At 51.9% G+C, this 27,550-nt stretch overlaps 5 protein-coding genes across 5 annotated transcripts; 3 read left to right on the forward strand and 2 right to left on the reverse strand.

The window, feature by feature from the left end:
* Positions 1 to 1,398: 1,398 nt before the first annotated feature.
* LOC128267102 (centromere-associated protein E-like) lies at positions 1,399 to 16,931 on the reverse strand. Its single transcript, XM_053003892.1, has 19 exons — positions 16,790 to 16,931; positions 15,183 to 16,713; positions 13,439 to 13,609; positions 12,780 to 13,071; positions 11,920 to 12,711; positions 9,351 to 11,661; positions 8,651 to 9,264; positions 8,429 to 8,563; positions 8,253 to 8,354; positions 4,786 to 4,941; positions 4,504 to 4,572; positions 4,100 to 4,433; positions 3,691 to 4,027; positions 3,190 to 3,630; positions 2,989 to 3,119; positions 2,765 to 2,913; positions 2,531 to 2,685; positions 1,848 to 2,460; positions 1,399 to 1,781 (listed from the first exon to the last, which is right to left on the reverse strand). The coding sequence occupies exons 1-19, from the start codon at positions 16,929 to 16,931 to the stop codon at positions 1,701 to 1,703; spliced, it is 8,556 nt and encodes a 2,851-aa protein (XP_052859852.1). The 3' UTR covers positions 1,399 to 1,700.
* A 687-nt stretch (positions 16,932 to 17,618) lies between these two features.
* On the forward strand, positions 17,619 to 21,674 carry LOC128269158 (cytochrome c oxidase subunit 6B1). The gene is made up of 2 exons (XM_053006536.1): positions 17,619 to 17,752; positions 21,159 to 21,674. Exon 2 carries the CDS (start codon positions 21,235 to 21,237, stop codon positions 21,463 to 21,465), a length of 231 nt encoding a protein of 76 aa, XP_052862496.1. The 5' UTR covers positions 17,619 to 17,752; positions 21,159 to 21,234; the 3' UTR covers positions 21,466 to 21,674.
* On the forward strand, positions 18,736 to 21,149 carry LOC128269157 (RNA-binding protein 25). Its single transcript, XM_053006534.1, has 2 exons — positions 18,736 to 18,904; positions 19,287 to 21,149. Exon 2 carries the CDS (start codon positions 19,345 to 19,347, stop codon positions 20,704 to 20,706), a length of 1,362 nt encoding a protein of 453 aa, XP_052862494.1. The 5' UTR covers positions 18,736 to 18,904; positions 19,287 to 19,344; the 3' UTR covers positions 20,707 to 21,149.
* A 292-nt stretch (positions 21,675 to 21,966) lies between the features above and the next one.
* Positions 21,967 to 22,758, forward strand: LOC128278133 (FAD-linked sulfhydryl oxidase ALR). The gene is made up of 2 exons (XM_053016800.1): positions 21,967 to 22,424; positions 22,509 to 22,758. The coding sequence occupies exons 1-2, from the start codon at positions 22,036 to 22,038 to the stop codon at positions 22,669 to 22,671; spliced, it is 552 nt and encodes a 183-aa protein (XP_052872760.1). The 5' UTR covers positions 21,967 to 22,035; the 3' UTR covers positions 22,672 to 22,758.
* LOC128278132 (uncharacterized protein C16C10.8) lies at positions 22,680 to 23,656 on the reverse strand. The gene has a single exon (XM_053016799.1). It carries the CDS (start codon positions 23,654 to 23,656, stop codon positions 22,760 to 22,762), a length of 897 nt encoding a protein of 298 aa, XP_052872759.1. The 3' UTR covers positions 22,680 to 22,759.
* Positions 23,657 to 27,550: the final 3,894 nt, after the last annotated feature.

Raw genomic sequence — 27,550 nt, forward strand, 5'->3', positions numbered from 1 at the left:
CACTCGCACACAATGGCCACCGTTGTTTGCGGCTCGATTTTAGCACACACAATCCGCGGTCTTCGTCGTCTGGTCCGTCGTCTGGTCGTCGTTCTGGGGCGACCCACCGAGAAACCGAGAAACCGCCGCCGTCGTATGTACCGTCGAACCGCTGTTCCGAAAACTAGTGAACCCACGATCGCAAAACGGACCTCTCGGGAGCGCAAACAGCGGCGGCCGCGCTCTCTCGCGCAGTGTGTATCCCGTTTGCGTGCGTGTGTGAGACGCGATCGAAAAAAGGGTGAGATCACACGCTCTCCGCTCTATTGTGTCTTATCGTACGAGAGATAACACACGGTTATCCGAGAGAGCGAGAGTTATTTGTCAGCAAAGACACTTTTTCTACGCAGGAGACTGAAAAGTAGCACCAAAAAAAGGTAAACAACAAACTTCCGCGAATGACAATCCGCGAGAGCAAAGGCGCGTGTGTGTGGGTATGCGGATGGAAGAGAGTTCGTGCACACCATCAGCTGACGAGAGAGAGAGTAAACATAGTTCTCTCAATCGCTGGATCCGTTTATAGTGGGTCGTTGAAGTTGGATTGCGTGCGATGGATGGTTGATTTGAAACTCGTTTGTACGTTGGAAGAAAATTATTTTACGACGGTTAAAGCCTCAATTGTAAATACTTTTGTCATCATGCCGCATAAAAGCCGTTAGCCGATTGGGGTGTGTGTGTGGTTTGGCAGATCCTTCTTAGTTTTCTATTTGTTTCCGTTTTGTTTCACATGCCATTTTGTGGGCCTTCCAACACAGCTTCTGCATCTTCTTACACTTAGTTCTCCTCTAGCGACTGCTATTTGCTTCGAATACTTGCTGCTGGGGATCGGCGGCGGTATAGAAGAATGAAACAAACCCCCCGTTAAAACAAACCGTTTTATAGTAACATATTTATCACCATTCATCGTCCTCGACGTAGGAGTTATAGGTAAAATAAAAAGAATTCCTGCGGTAGAATCGAGTGTGGCTGCGTTACAAGGTAAAGACAGAATAGTAGACAGAACAGCAGCAGATTCACACGACACACACAGGACGCACAACAGAGGCAGCAATCAGAAGGAAAATCAGAGAAAAGTAGGGACCAATAGGAGCATGATCATTATACAGTTTTAATACATTTCTAACGCTCCCTTTCTAACATGGTCATATGCACTACAAATGAGAACGGGGCTTTAGTTGCTGAGAGGTGGCGTGCGTCACAGCTTTGTTGTATCAAAGAAGAAGCCACTTCCGGAAAGAGAAAAACAATTCGCCTAGGACAGTTGGCTGGCGCTGTGTGGAACCTTTCTCTCTAGCATCGTAGCATAATCATAGCACAAAACACAACTACTACAGGAGTATTCAACCTACGTTTACATTTATGACACTCTACTACAGATTTGGGCTTCCCGTTGCTTCGCAAAACCCGTGCACACAATATTCGGACGAGCACAAATGGGGAGAATCTTTTTCGGAAGGCAGCGGGCGAAACGGAAACAACGTAACGAAGAGGGAGGCTTTGCGTTCCACGCTGCCGGCGCACGCGACCCCCGGAGCACGTGTCGTTCCGGTGACAAATGAATCGAAAAAAACCAAATCTCCAACATGCCAACGAAGCTGCTGCTGCTGCTGATGATGATCTGCGGAACAAGTACGACACACGCGACGCGGATGATCCCGAAATCATCGTTCCTCGAGGATCAACGTTTCCTGCGGGTACAGTTTCAGTTCCTTTAGCGTGCTGTCGGGATTCACTGTGGTTAACTGCAAACAAAAAGCCATTTTCCATTAACACGTCCCCGTCCCGGTTTCTCGTGCCGTGCCACTTACGTCTCTTCTGGGCCAGCTCGAGATCACCTTAAACTCGTCGATCAGGTAGCCCTCGGCGGTGATATAGTTTAACAACAGTTCGAGCCTCGTTTCGACCATAAACTTGCGCTCCAGCATCTCGCCGGACGGGGTGCGGACGCGGATCTTGGTGATGCTGTCGCCACCGTTCTGCTGCGGTTCGTCCGGCACCGTTTGGCGAGCCAGCTCCCGTATCGCTTCCCGCTTCGCTTCCGTCTCGGCCCGCTCCGACTCTAGCCGGCGTCGCTCGGACTGCACCATCATCTCCTTCTGTCGCTTGGCCTCCTGCTTGGCGCGGTCTGCCTCCAGACTTTCACGGTACGCCGCATCCTGCTCCAGCTTCACCTGCTCCCGGGCGTGCCGCTCGTTCTCTTCCCGCAGTTCCATCTTTAGCTGCTCGCTGTACATCTCCGACGCTTCCATCAGCTTCGACAGGAGATCGTCCACCCCGACGTTACCGTAGATCACCTGGAACACTTCGCACTGGCTGCGATTTTTCGATATCACCAGTATCGCCGGCAACCGATCGGTCGGAATATTGCGCACCGTTATCGAAGCCGTCATGCCGACGCAGGCCGATATCGACGATAAAAACCTGCCACCGATATGATCAACACCGGGCCGTTAAATCATCTGCCACCGTCCGCGCCGACTCGAATACTTACATGTTTTTATTACTTTCGAATGTTAGATCCCACCCGTAAAGCACAAAATGATCGAGCAAGATTTGCACGATGCTCTCGCAGGCCAGCAGCTGGCCACAGAACACATTCGTCAGAACGCTGCCATCGTGGTGGAGATAAATTGCCAGAAGCTTACGCTACAAAATAAAGATCAAACCGAGCGAATGAAATATTAGTAAAAATGGCCCAAAGGTGGCGAAAAAAACTTTTTCGTACATCACGAGCCGACGGTCGATGGCAAGCCTCCTTCAGTGCATCCTCAAGGCTGCCCTGGAAAAACATCGGATGCTGCGGCCCGTACCGTTCGACGAAGTTCTCCACAAACTGTATGCTGCCGATCGCTTCATCGTCCGTATTATCGGGAACTGTGGAAGTGGAAGGGAAGCGATCACTTTAGGCTCTCGCACGCCCCACGAACGCCACGGTCGGCGGAAACTTACTCAAACGCTTCTGCTGATTGATGATTGGGGTTTCGGTGAAAATGTCGTCGTCGTTGTTAAAGTCTGACGCATCCTCGAACTCTTCGCCGCTGCTCTCCGAGTCGATCGCTATGATCGGTAGGCTGTCGTTGCTATGGAAACGGAAAGGTGTCATTTTAGTTTTTTTTGCTAACGGATCTCAGTGCACGGTGCGCGACTTACCCTCCGGCGTTGAAAGTATGTCGGCGGAGGTCACTGCGACTGCCGCTGCCACTACTGTTCCCGCTCGTGCCCGCACTGACCAGCACATTCCGTAGATAGTTGCTGCTGCTGCTCCCAACGCCGTTATTGTTGTTGTTGTTGCTACTGCTGTTGTTGTTGTTGTTGGTTATCTTGGCCGCACTGTCGTCGGTCCGATTGAGCACCAGATTGTGCTCGAGCCCGACGCCCGATTCGGCCAGCGTTGTCGCGTTGGTGACGTCGCTGGGCCACCCGGACCACACCTGATGGCGCACGGGAATGTCGGTCACCGTGTAGACGGCACTCTTGATGGCGAGCACATTCTGCTGGCCGGGAAAGTTTAGCTTCAGCAACCGATTCTCGGGCTGCACGTTGATGTGAAGTGTGTAGGTTTGCTGGTTGAGCACGGCCAGCGCATCACTGCTGTCGTGAGAGAATCGATTTTGTAAGCCACTATAATCCTGTCCCTCCCTACGCTCTTACCCTCCTTCGCCGACGAAACCTTCCTCGGTCAGATCGTTCAGGATGAGGTTAAACTCCTTGCCGACAATGTTGAGCGACTTCAGCGGCGTCGAGAGGTTCTGCGTGTCCTTCTGTTTGCCCGGCTCCCAGCCCTTCAGTGCCTGCCGGCACACCGGCACGCTGGTCTTGTCGAAGATCCTCCCCTTGAGATCACCGATCGTCGCGTGGTTCGAGATGTGGATCAGATGCACCCCGTTCTTGAAGTGTATCTTAAACAGCAGATCGTACGGTTTTGTATCCAGATAGTTAAGAGCGGTGCGGAAATCGTTGCTGCTCCCCGAACGCGACGTGGATGCACCTGGAAGCGGCCAAAAAAGTGGGTTTTAGAAAAGCACCCCCTTAGTGGTCGGTGTTCGGTCCCCCCGCTTACGAGCATCGAAGTTGTTGCTGCCGCTGTTGCTGTTGTTGATGAAGTTGCTTTTCACCGGCGACGACGGGGCCGTCATTAGTTCCTCCACGTTCGAGACGGCTTCGAAGTGATTTAGCTCATTAGCATACATCCCTCCAGCACCTCCGCCACCGAACAGGGCCGAGGCGCTGCTGCTGCTGCTGCTGCTATTCCGGTTGCCGGCAGTGTTACTGTTGTGTGTGAGCAAAGAACCGGACCCTGGGCGGTGATTGGATAATGGCACCGCGGCCACCACCGGTGGTGTATGCTGATGATGATCGGACGGATCCTGCGGCAGGACACGCTGTATGGCTGACTGGGAGAGAGACAAACGGAAGCCACTTTGCTAACTCTCGTCTCCCGAGGATCGTTCGCAAATCACTCACTATTAAATTCCAGTTGCATTCCTCCAGATGAAAGATCGCTTCGCTAACATCGTCAATGGCCGTTATGCTCTGAAAGAAAAACGGTTCAATGAAGCACGCAGTTTACAGTGGAATTAGCTCGAGTCACACACAAACAGAATCGTTTAAAAATAAAAACCCCTTCAAAGTGGACCAGTCAGTAAACAAAGACAAAGAGCGACACAAAGCACTGACTGAGACTTTGGCTTTTGCTTCGACTCATGTCGAGCGCTACCCGAGAAGAACCTGCTCCGGGAAACTTACCTGAAAATCGGCCAGAATTTCATCCCGATTCTCGGACATCTCGGACTGCGAATATGTGGTCTTTGGCACGGTGCTCCGGTGCTTGGGGCCAGTATAAATGTGCAAAGACCACGCGCTCGAAGACAAGCTCGATGAACCGCACGTTTGACGGCGCGCCTACTAGGGTTTTTTATGTTGGTCTGTGGCTCCTACTTCTACACGGCGCCTACTACACAACCGCAGTTGCTATAGCATCCGTCCGGATCCGGCTACTGGCTTTGTTCTGTCACGTCACTTTGATACAGCATTTCTAGAGCACAATGAAAACCTGCCACCGAAAAAGCATAAATGGAAATTAGAGAGAGACGATAGAAACATACGATTAGTAGTGTGCTGTGAAAATGACTTTGACTTTGACGTGCAATTCAGGGCGCGCGACTTGTAAAGATAGTGTTCGCAAACACCCGGGAGATTGCCGGGAATCAAACACGAAATTCGAGGACCTCGAGCGCAGAGATTGAACCTATGATAGAAGCAGACACCTCGTCGCGACCCACGTCGCGAGAACATCCATCTAGACGGCGAGAAGTGAAATGGAAAAATGGGCCCACCGCGTGAGCACGACGAGACGAGGAAGTGAATGCGCCCCCCGGGGGTGGTGGGACGGGTAATGGTAATTTCCCACCCGCGAGTACACAGTGGCCCACGGCGGCGGCGGGTCTCTGCATTCCGTGGCACACGAAGCCGAGCGTTCCAGGAATAGAGGGAATAGGAGTTCTAGGCACGAAATTTGCACGCATCGCACCGTGTTTCACTCGTTCTCGCCTGCTCTGACTTTTCACGTTGTTTTCGACTTACAACTCACGACCAATGTAAAACCATGGTGGGAATCTTTCCCTCTCTGTCTGGCGCGCACCCGATGCGTATTCTGGTCTCGCTCGCCCCCCCTCTTACGTACCACACTTTGTTTCCGTGTGCAACGTTTTCCACTTGAACAATCACCAGCGGCGTGTCCACCCCTTCTAGCGCTGTGCGTTGTTGTAGAACACATTGGCACACATTGGCTTCGCATTTGAAAGACTCAGCGCACCTTGGGAAAACAAGGTCCTGTGGCGAACCGCGGACCTTTTTTTGTGTTGTCCCGCCTACCAATGACGGGTCATTTCTCGCAGAACCACAGTTGTGTGTCGCGCGTGTACTACAAACGGTAAATGAATCGACAGAATCCAGCAAAAAGGTGAATGACAGCGAGCGAGCGGTGAACGGTGAGCAGTGAACGCAGCGAGTGAGCGAGCGCAGCGATGGGGGCGATGAGACGTTAGACCAACAAGATGTCCAATGGCTCGGATGGTAACCCCCCCACCAGGGAAGGAAATGGAAAGCAACGACTGCTGCGATCCGTTACTCCGTTCTCTAGCCCCAACCAGAGCGACAAGAAATCAGCGCCAGAGCGATGATGGATGGGCCAGCGATACAGGAATTGAGGGACGGGACCACTTTGTTCACTTTGTGTACTTGCCTTCGAACCCCGAATCGACGGACGGACACACGCGATTCTCGCACACCACCAAGCCAGCGGAGGCGCAAGGTTCGCCCGAGAACAAAGTGCGTTATCGGCGGTGTTGGCGGTCCCTAGGTTGCTTGCTTTCTTCGTCCCCGGAACTGGCTACCGCAAACGCACGTTACGCCGCAGGAAACGAGTTAAACGAATGTCGTCTTCATTGACGGAGCGATGAAAGAAAATCCTCCCGAATCGAGCACGACGTTCAGCTACAAACCTCTTCCTCCTCCTCTTCCTCTTCGTCGTGTGGGGTTGACTCGCGTTCGTTCTCGCTCGCACTCGCCTTCTCACCAACACTGCGGCGCGGCTCATCGCACCAACACACACGTATGCTGGCGATGCGTAAAAATGACAATTCGCTTTTCGCGATTCAGCTGATGACAGCTGATGAGGATCGCGTGTGTGTGTGTGCGCGTTTTTCGGAGTCCTTCAAGTATCTGATTATCACAATTATCCTTAGATACTTTAGGATCAACTGAAATGTCCGAGCGATTATTGTTGAAAAACCGATGAAATTGATATGAGTTGCGTAAGCAATTGAGCTGTCGAAACGAATTTTCAAATCGTTTCTATCGTTTTCGAATTGATTTTCATTTGTCTCCCAGCGTTAGTTTATTTTACAGAAATTGTTCCCGTCATTGCCACTTGTGTTTTTGCGCAACACGTGCATGTTTTGCACATGTTTCTTACTCTACCCGAGACCTGTACTGCTTCCTGCGCCGCCTTCCGCCGTAGGTTTCCGACGTGGCAGCGTGTTTTGCCACGTGCGTCGTGCCCAGTCTATCCGCCAATAACCGTTGCTGCCTGCGAGGGGTCGAGGGTTGAGGCGCTGGTGCGGGCTTGGCGTGTTATAGGCGCACAGGTAGTGCGTTTCGTTTGACCGTACGCCACCGACAGCAGGCTCAGCACGAGGACGAAGATGGTCACGAGTTTCATGATGAAAACGGACGGACGGACGAATCAGTTCAGCAACGAAATCCACACTGAGTGCGATCATAAATGGCACATTCATCTAAATACTCTTGATACCGAAACACTGCTCCATCGGCGTCGGTCCTATGTTTTTTTAGTTTCAGTTTGTCGTCTGTGCAAATATGTGCCGAAAAACACCCATCCACCCGAAGGTTAGTGGATATTCTAGGAACAACCTCAAATTCGATGAAACCAAATACCCATTCCGCAATTCATGTCCGGAAGAAGGGTTTCCCCGCGCACTACTATTTACAGTTTAGTTTAGTAAGGAATTTGTCATCATCATAGTTCGTTTTGAAGGCGAAGGCGGCCAACAACGTTCGCCGGGCCGGAGAGACAAATAAACCCAAATCTATTACAAATATACGTCATTACGGCGGCGATCGGACGTCAGATTCACAAATAACCCCAGTCTGGCCAGCTGGATAAACAGTTGAAGCAAAGCTACGCTCGGCGCTTGGCTTTTTCGCCCGATTTTGGAACACCAACAGATTTGCACAAAAACGTACTATAAAGTTTATTACATTATACAGAAGATACAAAATATGTTACGATTATTACACGCACCTTCACACCGGCATACAGAAAGTACTACATACAATATCAGTTTCTTGAGGAATCCCGAATTCAAGGTGGATGGTGCCGGGGAGGGGTGCTGCTGCAGAGCCCTATTAACACATAAATGCACGAAACGACTTTACGCGACTGCGTACCTCCTCCGCAAAAGTACGCGAAACAAATAACAAACGACAAGATGACGTCGCCACGTTAGCACACTCTAGGGCCCAGAGGACGGACGGCTGTGTCGGCGGTTTAAGTAGAGACCTCAATTGCTTCCGTTCTGCGAACCGGAGACTAGAAAACGGAGTAGCTGGTCGACGCAAAAAGGGACGACCGTTTTCAGACTATCAAATCATCAACCGGATGGCAACCGGATCGAAAGTATTCACTGAACGGCAGCCTGGCGCAAAGATCCTCGTTCCTCCATCAGCCGCGCGGCTATCGCTTTGTACCGTTCGTACTTCGTACGATAAAGCTCCATCAGTTCCTGGGAAGACTGTAAAGGCATTAACGGGGGGAAAGAATTGTAACATCGACACGTGATCGCTCCAATAGCACAGAGGTACTCACATCAGTATCCGTCTGCAGACCGACGTCGGATTTCACAGACGATGACCTTCCACCCGCCAGTTGCTGTATTCGATTAATTTGTGCATATTTGCTTTCCGCTTCCTTCAGCTGCTGCTTGAGTTTCACACACTCGTTCTGTAAAACAAAAAACGGCCATTGGCAAGCTCGTTACATCGGTGCATCTCCGTTGGGGCTGTGTGGCCGCCGCCTCTCGCAACCCACCTGCATGCTGCGGTTCACGTTTTCGCTCTCATTTTCCTTCTCCGCCATCCCGTTACTCAGGCTGACGATCCGCTCGTTGCGTAAGCGACACAATTGCTTCATCTTTTGATACTTCTCCATCAACTGTTCGTACTGTTCCTGCTGCTCATCGCAACGCTTCTGAAGCACTCCCAGTTCCGCCACCGCACGTCTCTCATCGCTAGCGCCGCCCGGCGTTGAGGTTGAAACGATCGACACGGACACCGCGGACGTCGCTTTGTTGGTTGTGCCCGCCGGCCCCGGTCCGGGCGACGTGACACTCATCTGGTACGCTTGGACGGCCTTATCGCAGCGCGCATTTTGCTGCCGGCTGTGGCGGATGCATTGCGTACAGTGCCGTTTGCGTTCTTTGCGCTCCTTTTCGAGCTGCGACAGGACGTCGTTCAGTTCCTGCTGTACCTGTTCCCTGTCCCGGGTGTACTCGTCCAGCTTGCGGCGCAGTTCCACCACCTCGATCTTGAGTGGGTTCGCCGACATCATTAGCTTCTGCGTGTTGAGGTGACACTCCTTGAGGGTGAGCGCTTCCCGCAGTTGCTTAATTTGGGCGGCCATATCGAGGCAACTGCAGTCGGTGGCTGCATGGGTGAGAAAAGAAAGAGGGATTAGTGATCTTCCGCCAGTGCGCCAGTGTGCCAGTGAGGAGCCCCCCGGGTACACTCACAGGTTGGGTCCGTCATCGTGCCCACTTGCTTCTGGTTAAAAACCAGCCCCCGGCGATCGTCGTGTGTGCTCTGGCGTCGCGACTTGCGGTCTTTGTCCGTCGTCCGGCGCAGCTCATCGATTTGCTTCGAGAGGGTTTGATTTTTGCACTGCAACTGATCGTACATCCGCTGGAGGGACTGCTGCCGGTGGGTGCTCTCCTCGCGGCCCTTCTCCGCGGCCTGTACCTTCTGCTGAAGCTCGGTGATTTCGTCCACCTTTTCGTTGAAGCTTGCCTCGTGCCGCATGGAGGCCATCTCGTCGCGTAGCCGCGCGATTTCCACTTCCAGGCGCTGCAGCTCATCAACCCGCTCCTGGAGCTGCTTGCCCTTCGTCCCGTCCGCTTGCCGTGCCTCGTTCAGCTGCCGGAGAAGATCTTCGTTCTCGCGCCGCAACGCTTGCGCCACTCGGCCATCACCGAGCGACGGTCGCCCGGTGGACATAAGTCGTTCCAATTCCGTTCGCTTCTCGTCCAGCTCTCGTTTAAGCCGGGTCGCTACTTCACGTTCCTGCTCGCATCGGTCCACCTCGGTGTCGAGCCTAGCGTCGAGCCGCTCGCGATCAGCCTTCAACTCGTGCAGCTCACGCTCCAGAACGTCCCGGACGCCGCGCGACTCTTCAATGTCCGCCTGCAGGCTGGTTCGGGCGGCCTGTGCCGCACTCAATTCGAGTTGCAGGGATTTTCTTTCCTCCTCAAGGGCCGTTTTCTGCCGTTCCAGTGTATCGATCGTTTTGCGCTGAACCGCTTCACTGCTCACCATCTGTTCCTCGAGGCCGACGAACTTGGCCGACAGTTGCTGTACCGCGACCGTAAGATCACTGTTTTCCTTGCGTAGCTCCTCCCGGGCGGCGTCAAGTGTTTTGCATCGCTCTTCAAACTCCTGGGCGCGCTCCGTCTGTTGCTCCAGCTCCTGTCGTAGTTCCGATTCCACCTCGATCATACGACGCTTTTCGTTCTCCAGTGAGCCGATCGAGCGATTCAGGCGCTCTATGTCTTCCTTGGTGGCCTGCGCCAGTGCCCGTTCCGACTCGGCTCTACCATCGTGGAGTCGCTTCGCCTCCACCAAATCCTGGCGAACCCGTTCCAGCTCACCGCGGACCGTCTCGAGGTCACGCTCGAGCTGACCGACCAGTCGTTCCGATTCCAGTTGCTCCCGCAGAAGCGTTTCGTTATCTGCCATTAGCTGCTCAACCGAGCGCTGCAGAGATTCGAGTTCCTGTTCGAGCGATCCGTTACGATCTTCGAGCAGTTTATGGGCTTCGTTTTGTTGCGCAACGAACTGGATCTGTTCGGTGCGCAACGCCTCAAGCTCACCGATGTACCTGAGTATGTTCTCTTCCCGCTCGGCTATCTGACCATGCAGGAGGTCCTTGCTGTGGGTCAGTTCTTGCGCCCGCTCGGAGTGAAGGCGTTCTGCGCTTTCCTTCTCTTGCGTTAAACCGGCGATCGTAAGCTTCAGCTCGGCCAATTCTTCCGCCAACGTTTGGTTCGCTGCTTCGCGCTGGATGCCACATTGCCGGCGACATTCTTCCATTGATTCCTCTTGCTGTTTTCGAACATCTTGCAGCTCGATTGTTAGTTTCGCCAACTCTGCCTCCTTCTCGTTGAGTTGCCCTTCCAGCGCTATCCTTTCTCCCTTCAGTTCCTCTAACCGTTGGACGAGAGATTCATGTTCACCGGACTCGAGCTTCCGGAGGGTGTCTTTTTCCTCCGACAGCCGTTCAATTTCAGCGCCCGCACTTTGGAGTTCTCCGCGGAGCTTTTGACACACCGTTTCGTAGTTCTCTCGCTCCGCCTTTTGCGTTTCCTCCAGGGCAGCGTATTGGTTCGCCGCCTCAGTGAGGTCCGCTGCACGGCGTTCCGTTTCTTGCGCGTGCTCATTGGCCACTTTCACCCACTCGTCAACCAAATCCGAATGTTGCTTTTCGAGGGCAGCTTTTTCTTCCGCCAATCGGTCCACTTGGTTGCGTATCGTTTCGAGTTCGTCCAACAGCTTCGCTTCTGCGTCTTCCCACTGGTCCTTGGCCAGCTTTTGCTGTGCCTCCAAAACCTTGTTCTGTTCCTGGACAGTGATCAGCTCCGCACGGCATTGCTCTGCTTCCAGTTTCAGCTTGCTAATGCACTCTTCCTGTGCGTCCTTCAGGGTGCGTTGCTCCTGATCGCGATCGGATCGCGCAGATTGGAGGTCTGTTTTGTAGGCTTCGATTTCTTGCTCCAGCCGTTTCACGTGCGCATCAAGATCGTTCTTTTGCAGTTCAATTCGGGCAAGTTCCTCGAACCGCAGATTGGTTCCCTCGCGATCCCTTTCCAGCTCGGCGACTTGTGCCGTTAGGCGAGTATTTTCTCCGGCAAGCGATTCCTTCTCCGTTCGCTGCTCGGCTAACAGTGCCGCTTGTTTGGCCACCTCTTGCCGTAGCGCTTCAACTTCAGCGTCAGCAACAGGAGCTGGCGTTTGCTCGGCACCGAGACGTTTGCATTCAGTCTCCAGCTCTACGCTCTTGGCCAATGCTTCATCCAGCCGCAACTGCACCTCGTTGCAGTTACGCTGAAGCCGTTCCTTCTCAGTTTCGGCACTCGCCGCCAGGGACTGTTGGTTTTCCACCATCAACTGCAACTCGTGAATCTGCTCGCGCAGCAACTCGTCAACTCGTTCCAGTTCCGACCTTCCGGTAGCAGCTTCGCGTTTGGCCTGCTCGAGCGCTTCTCGCAAACCGGTGACTTCCAGCGCAAGCTGTTCGCTCTTGGTTTCGGCTTCCGATTGAAGGCTGTTGTAGTCCTTGCGCAGCACTTCGTTCTCCTGCATTTGGTCCATCATCTGGGTCGATAGCTCTTCGTACTCGGTGGTCTGCGTTTCGAACTTGTGCTTCCACGCCAGAACCTCCGCTTCCAGCTGCGACACGCTGGCAATCTTCGCCTCCAGAGTGAGCCGGACTTGGCTCATCTCCGTGGCGTGCGTTAGCTCTTGCGCTGAGTGCGCGCGATTGGTTTCTTCGAGCTGTTCGATGGTTTGGAGCAACGCCTTCACGGTAGGCTCCCCGTCCGTGCCTCCTTTTGTCTCCTCAGTAGCGGTGCTACTTCCAGGCGAGAGCAGCCCATTCTGCTTGGGTAAATGTTCCCCATTTTCATCGGAATCGGTTAGAAGCAGAGTTTTCCGTATCAATTGTACAAGCAGTGTGATATCGTCACCATTGTCCGGTCGGTGGAACTGCAGGACCGTCTGTTTGATCTGCTCAAGCCGACGGTGCTGGTCCAGATGCGAACTTTTCAGCTGCTCAATCTGCTTGTTGCACTCCTCAAGCTGGAGCGTGAAATCGAAGTTTTGCTGGAAGAAACACCAGGGAAAGGGCGTGTAAAGCAAGTAACTGGCTTGGCCATTCGGCCATCATTTACCATTTCCAATCGTTTCATTTCCTCGCGCTTCTGGTCCAACTTGAAGCTATCGTTGCCCTGGCTGTTGGCGGTGCTGCGTGCCTCTTGCAGCGATTCGATCAGTTCCTTCTCGCGCGCCTCCGCTCGCTGCCGGAACCGTTCGTACTCGTACTCGATGCCCGTGTTCTGATTGCGATGCAGCTCTGCCTCCTTCATTGCACTTTGCCGTTCCTTTCGCGCCCGGCCGAGTTCCTCTTCCGCTTTCGCCACCCGACTCTTGTGGTCTTTTAGCTCGATCTCAAGATGGGTGCATCTGGGAGAACAGGGTGAACAACATAATGAAGCCGGTGAGAAGCTGGTTCCGCTTCACTTGTCTTGAATAATGCTTTGCAATGCTACACCACCGTTCCGAACCGTGGAAAACGTATAGTTTTTAAAGCAAAAAACTCTCTAAGCTACTTATGTGTGCTATTTTAATCGGTTTCGTAACGGAGAAATCGCGACGGTGTTCGGAGTTATCGTTCGGCATTCGGCAAATATTGACAACATTCATTATCAGTTCCGATCAGGTGCCGACGGCTCCAGCGGTCTAGCGGTGTGCGTTAAAGAACGGATCCGTCCATCCATCAAATACGGGAACATATTTTGATAACACTGCGACAAGCGGGACAGTTACGCACCTTTCGTCCAGATGCTCCATCTGCTGCTCCTTAGCATCGATCTCGTTCCGGAGTGTGCCGACCAGTTCCTCGCTAGTGGCCAGATCCTCTTTCAGACTCTGGAGTTCGACGATATTTTCTAGCTTGGTAAACTCTTGCAGCTCCGTGAGCTCCTGTTCCAGCGCCCGGCACCTACGGGGAGAAGCGGATAATTAAACGACGGCGACCCACGACCTCTCGGTTGCCAAATTCTTCAAGCTGCGTCTTGGATCAACGATTTGACTGCAACTGCAAGAGAACTGCCTGTCCGTCCGGAGGACCAACACATATTGAGCAATCTGCTCCCCGCGCCCCAGGGAACCGGCGTCGTTGACAAATGGTTCCTCTTTTTCTTCGGGTCGGCATCAACAAATGCGGATACTGAATATTAATCGCTTGTTCCATTTTTGGGGGGGGCATCAACAAAATTAAACACAGCACCACGAACCGGTATGTTTCTCGGTGGCCGAACTGCGATCGTGTGTGCGTTGCGTTACCGAGAAGATCGCGACGGTATTGGTAGGGGCCCGTGGAACTGTTTTATAGTTTTCGTACCGTGGCTTTGGACTCGTAAAACAATCTTTTTTGAAATGAAAACAATAAACACTGTTGGGGCCATTGGGCACAAACGATACAAGGCACGCAGCAGCACTACTATTGCGTCGTTTGTCACCGTTCCAGTGCATCGGATCGGACTCGTCGATCGATAGACAATAAATCAACGACCCCAAAGCCCCCGGTGGTAATGCTGGGATGGATGCGGATAAATCACCAAAACTCACCACCATCGAAGTAACGAATCGAAGTCGAAGTAGAACACTACTCTTCGTGCACGCGATCGCGACGATCACTATAGAGCAGCTCCCTTTTGGTCAGCATCGTAGCGTGAAAACACCACGAACACATGACGATCGCTCAAAATAAACAACATCGTGACGGAGAGCAAAAAAGGGTGCTCCGGAATCGCGCTCTCGCCAAACTGAAACTGCATTCCGTCGGAGCACTGTTGCTACAGCAGGTCGGCCACGTTTTAATCTCTGCCTCGCTCGCTCTCCGAGAGAATTTGGGGAATGTGGAGATAGCGATGCACCGCGGACAGAGGACGCGCGATACCGCGTGCAAAGTGCGTTGCCAACCGTGGCGCATGTAAATACAGGAGTGTGCAAAGAAAGAGCTACACTTTTCAATTTACAAATCAAAAACCCCTTTCCGCCATTAATTTTATAGTACAAAAGATAATGTTTACGAGAATTTTAACTGCGATCCAGATGCCTTGTGCCGTTGTCCCTCTACCGAGCGGTGGTCCACACCATGCGGAAAGGGGCTGAAGGGGGACACCAAGGAGCGTCTCCAACATTAGCAACGAGCTGGCCGGGAATCATGGATTATTTTTAGGCTATAATTCGCGCCCCATGCGAGTGCGACGCGTACGCAAAATGTTTACGTCCAGACTGATCCAGATTAAGCTAACTGGTGTTTTGGCGGCCCATGACACCAGCCTTTTTCCCGGACGTGCACCTCATGGGAGGGACCAAATCTATTTCGAGACCTGATCTCCCCTTTCGCCCCTGTTCTGGTGTAAACAGATCCGCCGTCCCGATCGGTCCCGAAAGCAACTTCCTTCAAACTTCCGCTTTTTTTTTTCGAGCCACAACCGAGGTCGAGGTTGAACGCATTCGTAAACAATTTGGGCCCCACTATTTGGACTTGCCACGTGGCCACCTACCTTGCTTCGTAGTTGTAATGGGTCGGTGAATCACCGGTGGACGATCGCCGTTGCTTGCGGAGGCAAGTCGGTGTGTGCAAATCACGCTTCACGTTGGAGAACGGTGACAACGAGGTGTGTCCGAAGCTGATCTGCTCACCGGGCACAAACTCGTCACCTTCGGTGGCACTGAACGGATTGACCGGCCCGTTGCTGGTCGGTGAGATGGAGCGTGCCATTTTGCGTGCCAACAGATCGTGATGGTCAAACAGCCCCTGGTAGTCGATTTGACAAACATCGGGCACGGGGAGGGCTAGTGCCGGAATGAAGTCATCGTAGTGCACGGAAAGTGTGGCCTTTGGAGCGCCACCGGAAAGCCCCCGGCACAACGGGGGACCCATTATGTTGGGAGTTTCGCACGCCGTTTCGGAGGACTGTTTCTGTAGTGAGTTGCGCTGCTGCTCGGTGGTCGTCGGGCACCAGGTACGCCGGCGGGAACTATCGGTCAGCATTGATTGCGGTTGCTGTGAGTTGATGAACTGATTCGTTCGCAGTATGATCGCGTTCTGCAGCTCCAGCGTCTTGATCTTGCTGTTCTTGTGCTGCTCCGAGCGAAGCTCACTCTGCAGCCGTTTGATTTCGCGCTCCAGCCGCTTCATCATGGCCGCATCGGTCAGGATTTCGTTCACCTTCGGCTTGTTCTTGATGCTTTTGGCGCGCATCGCGAAGCTGAGCGTGTAGTACGTCTCGTCCATTACCGCCGGCGTAATGTTGCAGATCATCGACGTGATCGCGTTCCCACCGAGCGACGCCTGCAGGATGCGGGTCAGCTTCGAGTCGCGATAGTTGATGAACTGTTTGTCGGAGTTTTCACTCAACTTCTGGATGACGCAGCTCAGCGACAGGAGGCTCCGGTTGATGCACACTCCCTCCTTAAACCGTGACCCGGTGGCGCCGGTCTGATCCGCCCGTTCGCTCCCGGCCAGATCGACCAGGTTAAGAATGCCGATCTGAACCGCCTCATTGTCCGTCTCACCGTCCACCGTGGCACTCGTCGTGTTGATGATGCGCGATTCGATCGTAATACGAAAGATGGTGTGTGATCGGCTCGATCGTTCGTTCATGTTCGTCTCGCCACACTTCCGCGCCTTGTTGCCCGCATCGACATACTGTAGGATCTGTTCCGGACAGTTCGTTATGTATTCCTTCGAATTGACCGACACGTCGCCACATTGGCTCTCCGCTACCTTCAGGTTCGTGTTGGCCGTGTTAAGCAGATCGTGTATCTTCTCGTTGTAGATCTCGATGAATCCGACACGAATCAGAAACTGGCGATCCTTTATTCGCTTGATCTCTTCAAAAATCTCGCGGGCCGTCAGCGGCACCACACCGGGCTCATCGGCGTCACCGATCATGGTGTACGTTTTGCCCGACGACGTTTGACCGTATGCAAATATCGTACCATTGATGCCCTTCAGTGCGGAATGAATAACCGGCCGGCAAACGGTATCAAACAATTGTTTCGTTGGCACTTTTTCATCGAAAATGTGATCTGAAAAGGAAAGGTCGTGTGTATTGGAAGGTCGTCCCGCCGGTCACTGACCTGACGCGTCGTCACCACCACTTACCGAACACGAAAGGATCGCTATTGCCGTCCACCATCGCTATCGCATTATCTCGGACGCGCCATTGCGATGTGAGTTTGCTATCCTTTTCCCGTTTGATCAGGGGTCTCACCTTGATCGACACTTTTACATTGTCCGACGCCATTATTCCGCCGTGGCGTGGTTTTGTTTCATGCCACAGAATAACTGCAACGGAAAAGGAATACCGCACGTTTTCAGTCAAGAAAATAGTTTACCGATTCTTTTTTGGCACAAACGGGATTCGTTTTGTACGGAAAAGTAACCCGCCAATCTAGAGTGACGCTCGAGCATCGCAAGCAAGCAATCCACAGATGGCTTGGCCTTCTGCGATCTGTGCCAAACGAATCGAAAGGGCTCGGGCGTCCTATGTAAACAAATCCAAACGTTCCTACCGTTAACAAAAATTAGGCGCGCATCGAACTAACGAAACACAATTGCACAATCGAAACACTGCACTCGTTGACACAAAGACCGATTTACACTGAACCGGTTAAATGTTAAATGCGGTTAAACGCATTGGTTTTGAATTGAACGGAAAACGATAAGATTGATTAAAGAAACATTATCCCATAGTAGGCCATTTCAAGCCAACTGGTCGTGCCCGATGAAAAGCTTACGCAGCAAACAGTATCAACAATACACCTAATATACGTCTATATGTTTTATAATCTGTTACTTATAATGTTTGCAATTTTATATTTATTTATTTTATGTTTTAAAGGATCGTAATACACAACCAAACAATTGAATGTTAAAAAATGGTAAACATTTTTTCGACAACCACTTGTGCCGGGTGAAAAAGATACTCGCTAGCGGCCATATTGCAAAACTCAGCAGCTTGGACTTTTTCCCAGTCAAGAAAGTCCATCAGAAGTTTGCAGTGCGCCCGGATTGTTCTCATCGGCCAAACAGAAAGAAAAAGCGTTCCGTGGTTACTTGGCTCAGGTAATTGATCTGCTCCGTCCATTCCTTCCAGCCGAAACGAAACAAATCTCTTGTGTGCACTATTTTCATTCTGATTTGTCCTCTGTCGTGCGGCAATCGCTGCCGTATCATCCTTACGCCGTGTGGCTATGAACGTAAACCGTGCAGTGTGTGCTTTCCGATGAAAATGTACCTTTTCCCTTTTTAGCCGTGCGAAGGGAATTGTCGCAATGGCCTAGTGGGTTCTATCCGACGGCTGGTGTTGGACATTTTTTTTACACGGTGAAGGTTACGCTGTTCCCTATTTGACAGATACCCATCACACGGCACTTTGTATAGGGCGATGAATAAAATTACATAATTTTTTACACCCAATATTGCGGGCAGAAGAGGGTTTCAGTATTTGGCCACCTTAGTCCTCTTCCAACACCTGCCAATGGGGATGATAAACAATTGCCGATGGCAATTCTACAAACGCATTTTGCTTCGCTGTTTTGTTGGTTATATAAGTCCTCTACAATATGCACAGTCTGCTGTTCTTAAAAGGGCGATAAGTTGCAACCAGGTTGCTACGTCTGCAGAAAAGGGTTGCGGCAGAGGGGGGAACATTTGTAGGGAAGCTGGCCGAAGAGCACTCGATCGAGTTCAACGACACAACGGAAAGCGGCGCAACATGCGAGCAGCGAGCAGAAAGCATCAAAAACTCAAAACCGCGCTCAAACCCATGCACTCGGAAAAGGTGTGTCTGATTGCAGTTTGCGTAGTAAAGGTTGCTTTGTGGAACAAATGTCTGGAATGTATGGTGTGTGGCCGCGGCGCGGAGAAAAGCGAAAACAAGGGTGTATCGTAGTCACACCGCGCGCCTGCCACAAGCCATAAAACTCTAATCAACGTGCATTGATGATTCTAGTTCTGACTACGAGAGTAATTATTTGATGTGCGCTTAACCATATTCGAAGAAAAATTCACGTCTCAGTAAATATTTTTCAGGACGTTTCGAAGACAGTGGGGGACAGGAAAGAGAAAAAACGGAGCACCGCTCGTACGTCTTTGGCCGGTAAAAGCCCCCCGGGGGTAAAGTAGCCGCATCTCGCGGAGCGGAAGAAATCGCCAGCCAACGGGTCTGCTGCTGAGCGGCGGTTGCGGATCATCTCGTGCACGCTCCCGAAAAGAGTAATGTAGTTTTTATTCTCTATCTTTTCCATACTCTATCTAATCTCAAATATCTGTAAAGATGCATACTCATTCACATGCCATACGGTGGCGAAAGACAAAAACAGAAACTAGAAACTGACAAACAAAAACACTCTTGGTTTAGTCTCGGTCTTAAGCCCTCCGCGGGCTGAGCGAAGCCGCCTCTGGGCTCCTCGCCGGACCACGGAGGGACGGTAGACGAGAAAAAGCTGAGCCTGTCAATGGGCTATACCGATTTGGGCAATAAGTTTCGAGAGGCAGGGAGCGGTATCCACCGCCAGAGTGTTGATGGTTTGGTTCGCCTGCATTTGTACGCCTTTCGTTCGTTTGCGCTTATCGGTAGTGTACACTACTCTTACAGACCGTCGCACGGCCCTAGGCTGACTCTCGCATCAACCCGCACCCCACCGGAGGACAAGATGGCTGCGACGGAAGAATTTACGGTAGATCAGCAGAAACGAGAGGAGCACCCTAACCGCCGGTCATCAACGAGCATGGATGATCGCGGTCAACCGTCATCCTCACAGCGTGATCGTTCCGGGCGTCACGGTGAGGACAATCGTTCGCACCATCGTGATCGCGAACGAAATCGCGATCGAGATTATAGTAGTCGGTATCGCGATCGCGACCGCGACCGCGATCGCGATCGAAGAGGAGGTGACCGCCATAAAGATCGCGAGGATGACTCGGAACGACGTTACCGGGAACGACATCGACGCGAAAGACATGGCAGTAGAAGCCCGGTTGATGATCGTCGCGAAAAGTCTCGCAAACGTTCGAAGAGTCGCGACCGCGATCACTACTCCCAGCGCAGTGATCGTTCCGCCCAGAATCGGCTGTCGGAGGAGATAGAGAACGAGCTGGCTAATCTGCGGCGGCAGCATGAGCTTAAAGAAGCGATGAGAAAGCAGCAAAATCCTGACGGTGAATCTTCGGACGAAAGCAAACAGAATCAAGCGGATCCATACGGTCCCGATACAGCCATCAGACGCAGCCAGACAGCAGCGGGCGCAGCAAAGCCGAATAAGCCCAAATTAGACTTTTTATCTGTGAACCAGAAAAGTGCACCGGTCGAATACGTGCCCGAGATACAGACGGAAGAGGAACGCATCGAGTTTCAGCGCAAGATGCAAGCGAAACTGCAACAGCACCTGGCCGCGGAAGGCAAACTATACCCGCCGCCGGCGAAGCCCCGTGAACCGGCCCCTCCCGTCGTTGTGTCGGGCTTTGCCAACGATGGGTCATTTTTGGAAATGTTTAAACAACTCCAGCAGCAGCCGATTGTGGCCGCAAACGCCTCGTTTGGAGTTGTAGCACCGTTTCCGGCAACGGGGACAGTTCCCGCTGCAGCAGTAGCAGCAACCGTACCGTTCGTCGACACGAATCCAGTTGCTGCCGCAGCAATTGGTTCGTCGATTGCCCCAACTTTGGCCGGCGTCAGTATCGCGCAACACACCACACTTTCTCCGTTGGTTCAGCCATTCAAGATGGTGCCTGGCGCTCCGGCGGCCAGACCGTCAACGCTGGTGGTGGCACAATCGATTGCGGCGCCGGTCGCGAAGCCAACTCCCAAAGAACCGCCGCCACCCCCACTGCCGGTGTTTGGCCGTCGGCGAGGGGGGAAGATTCTTAAAACTGGCATGGTCAAGAAGGTTCGTCCGGTTGAGGAGACCGCGTCCGATGCACCGAACGATGCCTGGTCTCTTTATCTGCAGGAGGTGAAGAAGTACAAGAGTGCTTCATGCGACGCTGACTCCAAGACTCGGCCACTCGTCAAATAAGGGCCGCGGGCTGGACATCTGTCACTGATGCGATTGATGCGCCGGCTTACTTTCTCGGCTCAACAATATTCTCGCATATTTTATGAAACGAAAGAGGGTCATTTTTCTGCGGAAATGATTCTTGGCATTTCGTGGGGCACAACACGTATCAGTCATTCCTACTTAAAGGATCTTAGGATTAGGTTGTAATTTATATAACTTCAATGTATTTTAATCTCAAATGGGAACCATCGTTCCTATCAAAGGTTGATGCCGCGTGCCCGGAATGGTAAAAAATTGTTAACAGGTGGGAAAAATTCAATAATCGATTGGATCACGAAAATGTATCAGATTGGAAATAAGGCACACAAGAGTTTACCACAAAAATCGTTTCGGAGTTCACCCTAGACTCGTGTGAACACATGTTTGACCCGTTCTTCTCTTTGGACTACCGTCCACATTTATTGTCATAGTCGAAGCAGTCTCTTCTAGCGCGTCCTTCTTTCCCGACGTTCTCCTAGCATCAAGCACCGTCAACTGGCCGTCGCAATGGGTTACGAAATGAAGACAGCCCCGTTTGATCCTCGCTTCCCGAACCAGAACCAGACCAAGCACTGCTACCAGAGCTATCTCGATTTCCACCGCTGCGAGAAGGTCAAAGGCCAGGGGGACCAGGTATGCAAGTACTTCAAGAGCACCTTCGCCTCGCTGTGTCCGAACTCGTGGGTTGAGAAATGGGACACCCAACGCGCGGAAGGTACCTTCGCCGGTCACATCTAGGCCAAGAGTGCACAAGATGGCCAGAGCACCGGCCTGTGTTCGGCCAGGATCCAGGAGTCGGTGTTCAACATTCGCACTTATTAGTAACAAAGAGTGGAAGATGGTTGGCATTCATTGATCCGTTGTACTACTACAGCGCTCTCCCCACCATGAGCGCTTGAGAAAGAAATATTAAACTCAACCAAGATTATAAATTAAATCTGCTGTGAAATTCACTGTTGTTTATTGTGTGCTAAGATGCGATGGAAAGAAAGCCGATGGCAGGCAGCGAGATGAAGTAAGTATGTTGGTTCACATTCCGTTCAAAAGCCGTTTCACATTCGCATTTTTTTCAAAAGTATCCGTCGCGTTTCTTTTTCCTAGATTGCTTTGATTTTCTTTTCAGCTGTTTAGCTGTCAGTGTAACTGTCAAACGTGATGGAAACATTCGGTATTGTTGCGCTTAAATTACATCATGTTAAGTTGCCGGCCCCGAGATTGAACGCCCAAGTTTATTCTATTATATTCACGTTCTTTGCGCTGCGAGTCCGAGTATTAACTTAAGTCCGGGTGTTTGATTTAGGCAGAGAGATGCCGTCAGCAGAACCTACACCGAACTATCATCCGAACGATAAAGAACCGGCCGCTCCATGCCGGTCGTGTGTGGACTTTAAATCGTGGTCGAAACAGCAGCGCAAAAGCCTCACCACCACCAGCAGTGCGGCTGTGGCCAAGTCGTCCTCGGAAGTGGCGCACAGAAAGGCGGACTCGCAGGAAGATCGGACTGCCGGAGGCACACCGCCGGGTTGCCCACTGGACAGAGACAAGCTCGGGCAGCACACCTGGGGGCTGCTCCACACGATGGCCGCCTACTATCCCACCAGTCCGAGCGAGACGGATGAAAAGAACGTTCGGACATTCTTTACCAGCTTGTCGGAACTGTATCCCTGCGCACACTGTGCCAAAGATTTCCAGCAAGAGTAAGCCGACCAGAGCCCGAGTGCTCCGATCAAAATCAGATTGTCCGTGTCCGTGTTTGATCATTACGTGTCTCTCGACTCTAGGTTGAAAGAGATGCCACCGGAAACGAAGTCGCGGCACACTCTGTCCCAGTGGCTCTGTCGCGTACACAACCGGGTGAACGTGAAACTAGGCAAACCGGAGTTTGACTGCGCGAGGGTTAACGAACGATGGCGAGACGGCTGGTTGGATGGATCCTGTGACTAAAAGTCGAAAGCGATAGGTACTTTAAGTAGCTTTAATATGTTGATGTATTTATTTAATTACATTACATACAAACGTTCGGGTTGTATATCTACGCCACCAATCGTACAGTGTCGCTTTCCACAATAAACTGTGCTTTTAACAATTTCTTACTAAACTTCTTCTCGAACTTTCCCTCGGCACCGTCACCATCGGAGAACTGTCGGTAGCGTTTCAGAACCTTCTTTTTCAGCTTGGACAGTTTCATTTGATTGTTTTTGGAAACCAGCAAACTGCGAATCACGTCGTTCCATCGGAACTTTTCGCTACCATTCGTTTGGTCATCGTTTTCTGCTGCGGGCGATTCGGTTGTTCCGTTGGCCACTGCTTCAGTGTTGTGTCCATTTTCGGTGCCGTTGGAAGTGTTTCCCGTTTTCCGTTTCTTCCCCGCGGGTTGCTCCGGTACCTGCTCCGGTTCCTGTTTTCGTTTGCCGTTCGTTGGTGCTGTGGTTTCGTTTGAGGGTTTTTGTTCACTTGTTTTGGCCGCCGTTTCAACGGGTTGTGGTTTGCTGCGTTTGACTTCTTCTTCGATCAAAGCCCAGGCCGCCTCTACGTCCGGTTTGCGTATGTATTTGGCCGAGTTTTGAAAGAAATTCATAAAGCCCTTCATCTTGCGCGGTATGTTGTCGTTCCGTTGGATCACCTCGAACACCGACGTTACACCCTTCGGAAGGTTGCGCTTGGCCTCCGTGATCGCGCGTATGGTGCTGATCCACGTTTCCTGCTTCCGTGCGCCCTTGTTTGCGTTCGCCTTGGGGACGTAATTTTTATCCGAGTACCTCTCCAGCTCCGTAACACAGCTCGTGTGCGCATCATACTCCTTGCCGTAGAAATCCTTGTTACAGTCCATACACGAAACGTTCAGTTCCCGCTTGCACCTGTAGCCGTGCTTTTCTACGGCTTGCTTCTTCAGAGCTTCTCCACAGTGGTTGCAGGTGAAGAATACCATTTCGAATGCCGTACGTTTGACCGGATCACGGTGGTAAGATTAACGTCTTTAAACGATTCAAGTTTTCTGGTTTTCGGTGGCGATTGTTTGCAGGTACACAATCGCACGTGCGTTGTTTGGTTCGCAAGTTTGACGTTTGAAGTTTGGAAACGGACGTACGCATCCACTTCTGGTCCTGCTGTACGCAGCCAGTGCGATTTCGAATCGTTCACGTGGTATGAAGAGAATAAGTACGTTAGGTAAATTATCGAACGCACGAAACGGTGTAAAGTCATAAACCTGCAAAAGGACCCCAACCCGTCGGTGCGAGGAAGCAGTCTTGCAACCTGCAATCATCTCGTGTACTGTATTTATCAATTGCAACGTTTGTCACACGGATTTTCTGATGCGATGCGATTGTATTCGGAAAATGGAACCGATTTTTCATCACTTTCGATTGCAGACACGGCCATGTAGGAAGTCTTCGAACTGTACCCATGCATCGCTATGCATGATGAGAACGGAAGAGACATGAACGGAAGTTGTAGGGTTGGATTGGCCACTTCTTTCCCCATGCCCATATTTGCTCTGTGTAAACACCGAGCCGGTTGACGGCCGCGGAGGTGGCATTACAAATGGCACCCATAATGATGTTACGCCACGATAAGCCTGAAAAACGGTTCCTAATGAACGTGTGCCGTTTGCATCCGATTCTCCCAACCTGGGTGCGTTGGTGCGTCCCAGCCACGCGGGCGACAAAACCGGAGCCGCAAGAAATACGCCAATGGTGCAGCGAAACGATTCCCTCCGGTTAGTTGGCCTTCACGGGGCGATACGTTTCTTGCTTCGATACGTTTGTCACGGCTCGGACACCTCGCAAAGGAAGAGGCAAAAATCCCTCAATTCACCGTACGATCATCCTTTCTCTTTGCCAATGTCGTTTTCGCGCGGGAGCACTCGTAACCATTTAATTCTCGTTTTCTTCACGCATTCAAATGTTGGCAACAATAGGACCTCGTGCGGTGTCCCGTCATCTAAGAGGATGCTCCCGCAAACGGTTCGAGGACCGGACAGCCGGCGGCTAAACGACCCGACGTCCCGCCAACAACCTGTGGTCCATATTTTTGATACCTGGCGCGGTGATTAGATTACATCACTTGCTCTTCTGAAGGGTTTGCTCTTGACGGGTGCGCTTTTTGGCGAAGAAATTAGTGGCAAACATGCTCATTAGTGTGGCCACCGTGCTTCAAACTGTGGCATCGACACCATCCGGATGATGATTTCGGTTCCATTTTGCAGTGGTACCGGCGGCAAAACCCGTAAAAAGGTCCACTCCACTCCACCATTCACTCGCTTGCCTGCTGGCACACACAACAATCAACGGTTTCAATGGAAGGATGGCCAACGCGAAGGTCCGACCGCTGGTGAGAGGATGGTTTAATGTGCGACCGGTCCTACGAACCACGGCACGCCGGCCGTATCTTTCTCCTCTTCGGCATCTTTCGCGATAGTAGCGCAGCCTTTCGGCGGCAACTTGTTTTCGGGCTTTTTGGAGCGTTTTTGTTACCTGCCGCGATGATGATTACGAAGATTAGGCTCGGCTTTGGGCTCCCGAGAAAGGAGGCTCCCGCTCTGGGGATCACGCCTCACCTCGCTGGCGTGTGTTTCGGAACAATGTTTCGTAATAAATGATGAACCGATGGTGACGGTGACCACGAGCGGGGCACTAACCGAAGGCCGCTCCAACTCTGGCGGGGTTCGCGTAAACCACGCGTCTAAGTCTACGGTCTGCGGTTCTCGATTCACACGCATGGGCCCTGTTAAATGTGATAATTGGAAATGCTCACCAATGTGGTCCGGCAATTTGTTCGATATGTCTAAATTTGTGTCGGACACGCCGGCACGTGGGTTATGAATGGGGTCTCATTGGTTCGGCCTTTCGTTGGGCAAACATGCAAAAAGACGAGCCGGTGAATGGCACCTCGACGACAGGGCAGGCGCACCCCAGACAGGGTCCCATTTGTACCGGTGTAAGGTGTTTGTTTGCTTTAAAACCCCAACGAAATGTGCGTCAACAGCGTGGATGAGTTGACTGAACATAAATAGTTCAAAGAATGGCATACAAAATTATCATTGGGCGAGCCATTGTAGACCGGTGAACACAATGTGCTATGCAAATGCGAACATATGCAAACATATGTTCGACTTAACGGGCGCATCGTAGTAAACCAGCAGCTTATGAAGTTAATAATTTAAAAAATAGTTTCAGGATAATTTTGTGGCAATATTCTTGTAGTGTTTAACAAGACTAGTTTTCCTAATCTCCTCGATATTCGGCGAGTGACCGAAACCCCGCAAGCCAGGTTATGGTTTCCAAAAGAAATCGCCATTGTGTGCTAGCTTTTTACATACATTTACATATTCCAAATTCGACCACCACCGGTGTCCTGGCAACGGCAGAGCTGATCAGCCGGCTGAGTGAGAGTTTTGTGTAAATTTATGGTGATAATCTCCCTGAAGATGGTTCCCCGTCGCCTGGGCCAGTCTTGGCCGAGTGATATTTGTTGACCCCAATTTATTGATTTGTTTACTCTTCGGTTTTCTTATTTCAGGAAACGTGTTCAGCGGCCCCTTAAGCGGAACGCAACGGAACAGGTGTCCACGGCACAGGTACGTTACCCTGTCGCTCGTGTAACGGGTGCGTAACGCTTGGCCATTTTTGTGTTTGTGTGTTGAAATTCAACTTTTGATTGTTTCCCGTTTAACGTACGCGCGCACACCGCATTCTCCCGATCGGAAACGGAATAGCCGCGGCCGCCGCCGCGGCAGGTTGTCCTCCGACGTCCTCCGAACGAAAGGCGACGAGTTCCGTGTGAAAGTGAAATGAAACCGGTCCGAGGGCGCGCTGGCCTCAATCGGAAGTGCACACTCTCCGGCACTACTCCACGCACCGCGGTGTGTGTGTTTTCTGTTGTCGATCGCTGAAGTGGGGTTGGGTTTGATTTTTGTTTCTCCGGTTGTTTCCGTCGGGTCGCGCGCCGCGTGGCGTTGCTCCTCCGTATACTATTCGCCGTCGGGTATCGATCTGAACGCGATCTTTCCCGCTCTCGGCTACCACTTTCAGTTCGCGGGCTAATGACATGTGTAAAATTATGTAAAACAGTCGAAAATGTTCGAACTCCGGTCGCCTCTATTTTTATGTTGCCAACCCGGGCCGGGCAACAGGAATTCGGCTCGGCATCTACCAGTTTTCGGCCCACTTCCTCTGACCCGCTCCCCCCGGAGGCGGAAGTGCAAACCGTGAGAGAGTGCCGTCCCCGGAGAACGGATGGGCGCTCGACGGACGCGTCTAACACTTTTTATCTACTTTTCGGAACATTTTTTGCCACATCGAGTACCGAGGTCGGTTAGATTAGAGCGGATCGGTTCCAGCTCCCTTCAGGGGTGGGGGGTCTCATGTCCAGGCCAGGAGGGCTTCCATCATTGCTTTGTTGCCCAACACGCACTCCCGAAGCTGCCGATGGTCGAAGTGAAAGTGACCAGCGTCGGTGGCCGACGGGAACCGTCGAGCCTTAGTTTGTGGTGACATTCCAAGCACCGCCAACGCGGGGTCGATCGTAGGAAGATGAGTCCATTCCGTGCCCTTAAAAATGCAACTGCGGGCGGGGGGGCGGTCTCTACGCAGAGGAAAGCAAATGGAATGGAGCCACTTATGGTGGACTTTACATAACCTTTACGCTGCCGCTGCCGTGCGATGATGATCCTCCGCCGACATTCATTTGGGGACGGTCCCATGCTGCTCAAAATTATCCTCAGCCAGACGATCTGCAATTGGCCAACGATTTATGGGGTGAGTGCTTGGGGGGGGGTCTGAACGATTTTATCTATCAACCACAACCGGTAAAACCAGAACCG

Source organism: Anopheles cruzii, chromosome 2 (genome assembly GCF_943734635.1).
Source record: "Anopheles cruzii chromosome 2, idAnoCruzAS_RS32_06, whole genome shotgun sequence".
NCBI lineage: Eukaryota > Metazoa > Arthropoda > Insecta > Diptera > Culicidae > Anopheles > Anopheles cruzii.